The sequence below is a fragment of the Corvus brachyrhynchos genome, unplaced genomic scaffold, assembly GCF_000691975.1.
Source record: "Corvus brachyrhynchos isolate BGI_N302 unplaced genomic scaffold, ASM69197v1 scaffold297, whole genome shotgun sequence".
NCBI classification, from domain to species: Eukaryota; Metazoa; Chordata; class Aves; order Passeriformes; family Corvidae; genus Corvus; species Corvus brachyrhynchos.
Genome location: NW_008239118.1, coordinates 279405 through 288083, shown reverse-complemented (window position 1 = coordinate 288083; position 8679 = coordinate 279405). Strand labels below are relative to the sequence as shown.

The 8679-nt window shown below is 47.6% G+C and overlaps 1 protein-coding gene across 2 annotated transcripts in view; it reads right to left on the bottom strand.

The window, feature by feature from the left end:
* WDR7 (WD repeat domain 7) overlaps nt 1-8679 on the bottom strand; it is a 38707-nt gene that overhangs the window by 16792 nt on the left and 13236 nt on the right. For both annotated transcript variants that reach the window (XM_008638048.2, XM_017739889.1), the window contains 2 exons: nt 8063-8176; nt 546-767 (listed from right to left, as the gene is read on the bottom strand). In XM_008638048.2, the coding sequence (XP_008636270.1) occupies nt 546-767; nt 8063-8176 (336 nt within the window). The remainder of the gene's footprint in view (nt 1-545; nt 768-8062; nt 8177-8679) is intronic.

Here is an 8679-nt window from a genome sequence, read left to right as displayed (position 1 = left end):
TCCAGAAATTCCTGGGGTGGCATTTTATCATGGAATAGCTCTGGGAACGAGTTGTGAAGGTTCCAGGGATTAATGCAGGTGCCAGGCAAGGGCACAACAGGAATTTCTAGAGAATTCCACCCTCTCCAAAAGGCACAACCACAATTCCATGTCACTGGAAGGCAGAGAAATACCCTGGATTTGATGGACTTACAGCTTTCCCAGAGAAGCTGTGGATTCCCCATCCCTGGAAGTGTTCAGGGCTGGGCTGGAAGGGGCTTGGAGCAGCCTGGGCTAGTGGAAGGTGTCCCTGCCCATGGCAGGGGCTGGAACAGGACAAGTAACCAAGAACAAATCAAATAAATGCAGTGGAAGTGCTCTGCTTGACCTGGGAGGAGAATAAAGGATGTCAGAATTCCAGCAGCTCACTCCACCAGCACCAATTCCTTGGCAGCCTCTTAAGGTACATTCCCAATCCCTAATCTTGCTCTTTTCCATGAAAATCTGAACGAACCGGTTTGCATCCCTATCACCAACCGAGGCAGAAGAGGCCCGGGGGTACTCACACGTGTGCCTGGCCAGGGAATAATTGGATCCACCGCTGGTCAGGCCGAATCCCTCGGGAATCTGGCTGGAGCTCCGGGGCCGCGTGAGCAGCTTGGGCGGCTCGATCTCAGCCCCGAACTCGGCGCCGATGACTCCCAGCAGCACGATGGCCGTGGCCTGCTTGCGCCTCTCCTCGTAGGACGTGGACACCTTCTTGGGCTGCGGGAGGCCGGAGGGGCAGCCTGCGTCGGGAGAAAAGTCCCAAGGAGGGGGGGCTTTTAATATCCCAAACAGCGTTTTCCAGAGAGAGTTAAAAAATAAAGAACGTGAACCGTGTCTTTGGGACCACCAGGATTTTCAGGCATGGAGAAGATTCCTCTAAAAAGCTCCGAACAAGTCAAAATATCCCTTCAAAACCTGCCAAGAACTCACGGGGAAAAAAAGTCACCAGAAAACTCCCTAATTCCCAGGTTTTTTTGCTCAGTGATAAAAGATCCATGGAATTCTATGTTTATCTAGCAATTTCTGAGCTGCTTCTTGTTCATTTTAAATGAACAAGTTGCAATTTTTATTGTTTTTAAAAGATGGATTTTTTTCAGGGTAAGTTCTTTGTATTATGTATGATACAAAAGCATCTTTTTGATCTAGGATTCATCACCACGTCCAGCTTCCCATCGAATTTTAGGATAACAGTACACACCATTAAACCAAACGGATATTTTCATATAGCAAAATGTCACATATGGAATTGTAACAATGGGACAAAACTGTAATTATGAATTTTACATAGGAGTGAAATACGTGTTATTAGTTCATCACAGTCCAGGCATTCTGAATTCCACTAAGCAGAGGAGGTTTTCTCATTTGCAGTAGAATCCCAAAATCTTAGAAGAAATTACTGGAATGAAACTGCAGTCACTTATTCTGACAAATAAGGTCCACTCTTACCTAGATATTAATTCCCAGCACCCTGGGAAATTCCCTACCATTTGTTCTAATGAAATAAGGAAGTTTTTAATCCTTCCCAAGCGCTGCTTTCTGAGGAGTTGGGAAGCATCAGGCTTGTGGATTAACGAAGGGTGGGACGTCTCTGTTAATGACATCCATGGGGCTCCAGAGGAAAACAAGGAAGTCAACCAAATTTTAGGAGCTGTGGTCAGGCAACTCCGCCAGCCAAAAGGGAGAGAAAAACAAGGGAAAGCTTAACAATGGGAAGGGAGGGGAAAAAAGGGAAAAATCAATAGCAACTGCCTTCGGAGGAAGAAGGATGAAAACGGGCTGGAACAAAGCAGAGAAGGGAACAGTTGGAATTGTCCAACAGTCCTTTCTCCCAGGCTCCCGTTAACATTTCCATGTGTCCCACTGGCTGTCGCAGCCCACGGTGGCCTCTGTTCCCTGGGATGGCCGGAGCCGCAGCTCGCAGCCCATCCCAGGTGCTCGCCCGGAGACACCTGAGGCCGGGATGAACTGGCACCGGGCGCCGCTCCGGGATAGGTTTACCCCTTTCATCGGTGCCCGCCCTGCCCGGCGGAGCTCGGCCCGGCTGTGGGTGTGAGCTCCGCGGGTGCGGCGGCAGCGGGAGCGCAGCAGATGCTGGAGCAGGGCAGCGGGATGCGGATCAATAGCCCAGCGCTGACCCCGGCCCGCGCCCGCCGCGCTCCGGCCGGGAAGAAAGGAAAAGCCAACACATGTGCTGCTTCCAGTAGGAAATTAAACACCGCGGGGCCCCCCCATCCGCGGATTACAGCAACGCCGAGTTAACCCTTCGCTACATCCCCGAGGGAGGATCGGGGAGCATGCCTAGGATTATAGGCTCAGAGAGTTCTAGAATCACGGAATGGTTTGGGTCTGAAGGGATTTTAAGGATCATCCCATTCTGCCCCCTGCCATGGGCAGGGACACCTTCCATTAGCCCAGGTTGCTCCAGCCTGGCTTTGCACACTTCCAGAGATGGGGAATCCACAAGCTCTCTGAGCAACAGAATCTGTATCAAGAGAATTTTCATGTATCAACCTGGAACAGCAAAAGAAATCCTACAGGGAATCCACAAGCTCCATCTTGATCTGACCTTCATCCAGTATTTTCCCCCAGGAAAGCTCCCAGGACTGGGCTGGGAACCACGAGCTGAGCTCCTTCCTGCTGCTCCCCCCGTGCCTCCAGCCCCCAGGTGTCCAGGACATCACTCTCTGTTAACCTCACAAGAAATTCCAACCTGGACAGGGTGGGAAAGATCCACAGTGTTCCATTAGCAATCTGGAATGTGACGGTTTGATCCCCACAGCTGCAGCAGAGGATCTTCTGCCTCAAGAACACAACCCCCAAAATCTGCCATAACTCCAAGGAATTGAAAGCTAACCAACCAAACCCCTCAAATACAGCAAAACCCCGACCATCCCCCTGCAAACCTCCGGATGCGGGAAAAACCTGCTTAAATAGAGGGGGGGGAAACTCCTTAATACTTGCATCTTTCTTTTTTTAATTACTAGGGGAAGCCCCCAGTTAACGGGAATGGTTTCCCCCAGCTGAACTGGCAGGCAGAACTGCCGCTGGAATAACACCTGGATGAAGAGCCCTTTCATTTGGCCATGAAAATTTGGTATTTTCTCCCCGCGCGGCCTCTCCCTTTAATCACGGCAAGGGCTGACACACAGATCCATTTTCCTGACAGGACGCTTGATCACCCTATCACAGGGAGAAAATTAATAACCTCCAATAGGTCTGTGTGGAAAACAGAAGCTGCGGTGCCAGAAGGACAAAAACCAGTGGGATTTTAGTCGGAAAAAAACCCAGTTTCAGATTAAGACAAACCGATGGCACCCAAGACAAAACAATTCTAAATATCCCCAAACATCTCCATTTCTAAGCATGAAAGCCCCACGAGTGCTGGACGCAGGCCGGTGCAGGTTGGAAATGTGGGTGAAACGCTCCCAAATTTCCATGGTTTCAGAGGCTGCTGTGGGGTATCGATCGCTCTGCCGGGAGCGCGGCGCAGAGCGCGGCCACGGGGTCAGGCTGCATTTAACACTTTGGAGCACTCCGCTCCCCAACTCCCGAGCTGCCGTTAATTGGCTTTGCACACTTCTTGGGGAAAATTAATTTCAGCCGAGCTAACAATAAAAGGATTAAAGCCCGAGTAAGTTCTCCAGGTTTAACTGGCACAGGAATCAATGGGTTTGAGTTAAGGCAGTTTTAGGAGAGGTGCACTCTGTATTTGCCAGCAGGTGCAAGCTGGGGGTACTCCCCTGCTGCAGGAGCTGGGGACAGAGCCAAGAACCAAACCTAAAATCCAACCCACAGCTGTCCTGATCCACCAAATCCGTGTCCAGCCCTGCTGTGAACAGCCAGAGAGCCCTGGAGAATCCCCTGGGGCCACCCCACCCCAGCTCAGGGGTGCAGCTACGCAACACATCAGGCTCAGCATGGGGATTTACTCACGGCACTGCATAAAGTTAATACCTGGAAATACAGAGATACTGGAAATAGAGATTTCAGATGGATAAAATTATTTGCTCAACACACAGAGCACTCTTGAGGACTCTTTCCAAATAAATCAGAAGTGAAAATATTGTCAAGGAATCCCAGTGACAGGGAACACAAGGAAAACGCAGGAAAACAGGAAAACATTTTATAAAACCTGGGGTTACTCATCACCAACCTCCTGTTACTAAAAGTCTCTGGATAGCTTGGAAGTGGGGCCATTCCCACATCCACAGCTCCCTCAGCTGGCCCAGCAGAGAAGGGATCTTGGGAGCCTCGAAAGGGAGCTGGAATTCCTGCCTGGAAGGGCTCACGCCAAGCGGAATTTTGGGAATTCCTCTGTGGCAGCCCATCCTGGAGACACACGGAAATGTGGGAAGTTAAGGAGCCCTCCCCTGTACCTCCCACCAGCCGTGCCTGGGAATTCTGACACCCAGGAGTTCCCAGGGAGCTCAGACCAACCCGGAGGAAGCTCTGAGTGCCACATGCTCCCAGCCCAGAGATGTGTCACCAATAATTCCTAACAAAGCTCTACACCTGGACTTGGATATGTTTGTAGAGCCCCACGTGCCCCAGCGCTCCGGGGTCACGAAACCATGGAATGGGCTGGAAGGGAATTTTAATGACCCCAATTTAAATTGCTTTTACTCTTCAGTTCCTTGGAATAAAAACATCAGCATAATTCCAAATGGGAAATCCAGATTTGGACTGGTTTTACCAGAGTCTTCCCTTCATCTAGAAAGAGCTGGAATTTGGCAAAGAATTTCTTATTAATTAATTATTAATCCTTATTAACATCTTATTAAACCCTGTTAAAAATATTATGTTTGCCATAATAACTCAGTCCCAATTACTCATTTCTAATACAAATGGTGTCAATACGATCAGTGCTCTGGAATACCTGGAATTCTTAATTGGCAATAATTTAATGGCAGAGCTCTTTAAGTACTGGGAGTTGTCATGCATTAGAAATTACAACTTAATTTCTTTAATTGCAGGTAGAAAAACGTGCTTTTCCACACATAAAATGAGTATTCTTGCAGCCATTCCCATCTCTTGCAGTTCACTGGAGTTTTCTGCTCCCTTTTATGAGGGAATATTTCACTGTGCTGCAGCATGTGGGAACACAAAATGGGTGAGGATGCTGCAGCCTTTTCCAGGGAAATAGGCAGAGACAAAATGGATTCTGTGCTGCTCGGATGGGGAGTATCAGACACCTTTTATCCAGCTTTTAAAGCACTGGGTTCACCCATCAAAATTTCCCTCAGAGGGGACATTTAGGGGGTGATAATCTCCATTTTTTAAAGATCTGTTTATTGTGAACAGGATCTCAATATAGAGAGCGTTTAGATCAATGATCTTTAACATTTAAATAAACTGGGTTTAAACTTTAGTGACAACTTCCCAACAGGACCACTTGGCACAAACAGTGATGAGCTAGATTTAATTTGGAGTAGCTACAGCCCAACTCACAGCCAAAATGCCAAAAAAAAAAAAGCAATTTCCAGTACATTATGGCTTCGTTTTTTTTTTTTTAAACTTCCACCGGATTTTTCATGTGCAGGAAAGGGATTCTGGAGCTTCAGAGTCATTGGCATCAATTTGCCTACAAAAATTTACCCACAAAAAATGGACCCACAAATCAAGAAATACCATTTAAAAAGTGTTTTAACAGAACTAATTCATCAATTTCTCTTTTAGTTAAGAACCACGAGATGTTTTCAAACCTGCACAGTCCAATTAGGAGCTCTCCTTCCCTTCCCATCCCACTCCTGGAGCGGGCCAGCCTGAAGGAATCCACAGTGCCTGCTTTAGGGACCTGAAGGACAAGCCAGGAGCACACTCCTGCCACACACTTTAACATCACGACTCTGCTTCGAGATCCCAAAAGGAGAACGCAAGAAGCCTGGGAAGCTTTCAATGCCAACACTCTTGGAGTTCAGGAAAGCATCCTACCAGAACGTTCCCGCCGCACATCCCTGAGTCAGCAGAGTAAAATTACAGGAAAAATGGTTTCAAGACAAAGAAACACAACTTTTCCCAAGTAAATACGGATTTTTCGCAGTTCCACAGCCTTGCACGGGCAGGGAGCCTTCCCCTGGACCAGGCTGCTCCAGCCTGGAACACTCCCAGGGATGGGGCAGCTGCTGGGCTGAGCACGGAGCCCGGGCAGCCCACAGCTCCCAGCTCTGCTCCAACGCTTCTTCCTTAATTGGAAACCAGCCCCAAACTGGTTTTGTGGGGTTGGGAAGTTCCCTAACGAATATCCTGAGTGGCAGATGCTGATCCCGCAGATGTCCAGCCCCAAACCCCTCATGGAGCTCAATGGGGCTTGCTGGGAGACATCTGCTTCCCTGGCAGATGCCCACAGCTTCCCAACGCAGGCTGTGCTGGAAAACCCCCTTTTCCTGAGCCATATTCCTTTAAAAAGGAAAAAGGAACAGAGTACGCCTCATACCTTAGGCTTTCCCACAAGCAGCTGCTTGCAAACAGCAGGAACCCAAATTCCCTGTTAATTTGGGTACAAGTACCTCACAGACACTCCCCCAAATGCAGAATTCCTGTTGGTACACCTAAAAGCTCCCTCAAAGCCCAGCTCTTCCATGCTAAATACCCGTGCCCCTGCACTCACATTCCATTTGCAATTGTAACAGGACCCAGCAGAGGGATGAGTCGCTCTGCATTTTCCCAATTAGCATCTGAAAGGGACCGAGTTTTGGATGACAAACCCTCACTTTTTTCAGGAATGTCACACAATAGTCCATGATATAGTGGATGGGTTCCAGTGAGTGGCTAAACACAAATTAAAAGCTTTTCCCCCTCTCCCGGGTGGGTTTGGGGGACACAAAACTGCCTGTGACAGGTTTTGGGAGGTGCTTGGCTCCAGTGAAACCTCCTTAAAGGAAACCCAGCAGGGATTTTGTGTGGAACGGGGGCCAGGGGCTTCTCCGCTGGGGCTGCCAGATGGTGCCATTTGTTGTGGAGCTCCAATCCAGCCCGAATTTTCCGGGGCTGGAAAACAGGAGGGACGCAATGGGAAACAGCACCTGCTGCTCCCCTTCCAATCCTTCCAGCAGCAAGGAAGAGAAACTTCCAAAGGAGCTGCAGAACTCAGTATTATTAAAAATTAATACTACTAAAGGTTAGCATGGGAAACTAAAATTAAAAAAGCCCTTGCCGTTTGTTGCAATGTTTTCTTCTGAAATATTTGACTTCTTTAACTAAAAGAATCGTAGTAACACATAGAACAAATAAGAAATCCCTTTGGAATTAATTTTAAATCACTTTAGTTAGGTGGAACCAAAACCAGAAAGTCTATAAACTACATAATAAAAAGCAATTCAAAATATACTCTGAATAAGCCAATTAACCAAATTCCCAAATTCTGACCACTGGAGCCAGGAGAATTTATGTCCAACTGGGAAAAAACACTGCTGTCCATGTGCAAATTATTCCAACAAAACATTTGCTCTATTTTTAGTTACCCAAAAAAGCCTTTCGGGCACTAAAAGGAGATCTGAGGTCAGACCAAATTTTCTAAATAACTTCTGAAATGTTTAAAAGCCACTGGAGTGTATTAAGGATTTCCTGCAAGGAGTGTTTCAGCCAGCTCAGCTAAAATGTTTCCACCTCCCAAAGTTCTGAGGTGCATTTTAAGAAATGATCTGGATAATTGGAAGCTTTTGGGGAGTCCCAAGTTGGAAAAGATCCTGTTGAGCACCACACCCCAGCAATCCCATCAATAAATACTGGTCTTAATGGGACCCTCAGAGAAAGAAGCTGAGGGGAAATTGTCTCAAAATTCTTATTTTTCCCTCTATTCTCCCAATACAAACCTAACTGTATTCCACTGAAGCCAAAATTCAGGATGCAGCACCCTTAAATCAGAGCTTCCACCAGAACAAACTATTTGAGGAACAATTCTAAAGAATTATAAAGAATCATAGAAAGTCTTTGTTTTTGAAGAACTAATGTTGGTTGTGGGCAGATTTAAGAGCTCCAAATGTATTAAAACAGAGACATTAATTATCTTGATAAAATGAACGATCTGAATGCTCACCTGCTGCGATGTCATCATCAACCAGGTCATGCTCCTCCTCCTGGACTTTGGCTTCTGTTCCTGAGGGATCCGGGGTGGCAGTCCCAGTCTGAAGGGCTTCTGTGGTCACTCCAGCTGGAGGGAACAACCCAACACCCCAAAATCAGGCATTTGGGGAAATAATTCCCTGTTTCCTGCAGCAGCTAAACTTCATTTCATTCCTTCAGGTCCTGCCTTGCTTTGGGCTCCTTCAACTCCAACCTCGCCAAAGATGCTCAACCTCATCTAGAAATAGCAAAATTTCGTATTTATTTGGCTTTCCAGGGCTAACATGGATTATTCCCCGTTCCTGGAAGCATCCCAGGCCAGTCTGGACGGGGCTTGGAACAACCCAGTCTGGTGCAAGGTGTCCCTGCCCATTCCAGCCCAGAGCATCCCGGATAACTGTTAAACACCTTCAATTTTGTGCTGCCACGTTGCGGATTTCCCCTTCAAAACAAACCATGATTCACCTGAATTAACAGAATTTTAGGAATAGAGGAAGCAGAAGTCCCCCCAGTTAATTTTTGGGCAGAAAGGAGCTTTGTGCAGAGGCTGTCCTGCCTGCCATCGACCGGCTCCCCACGACTCGATCGATG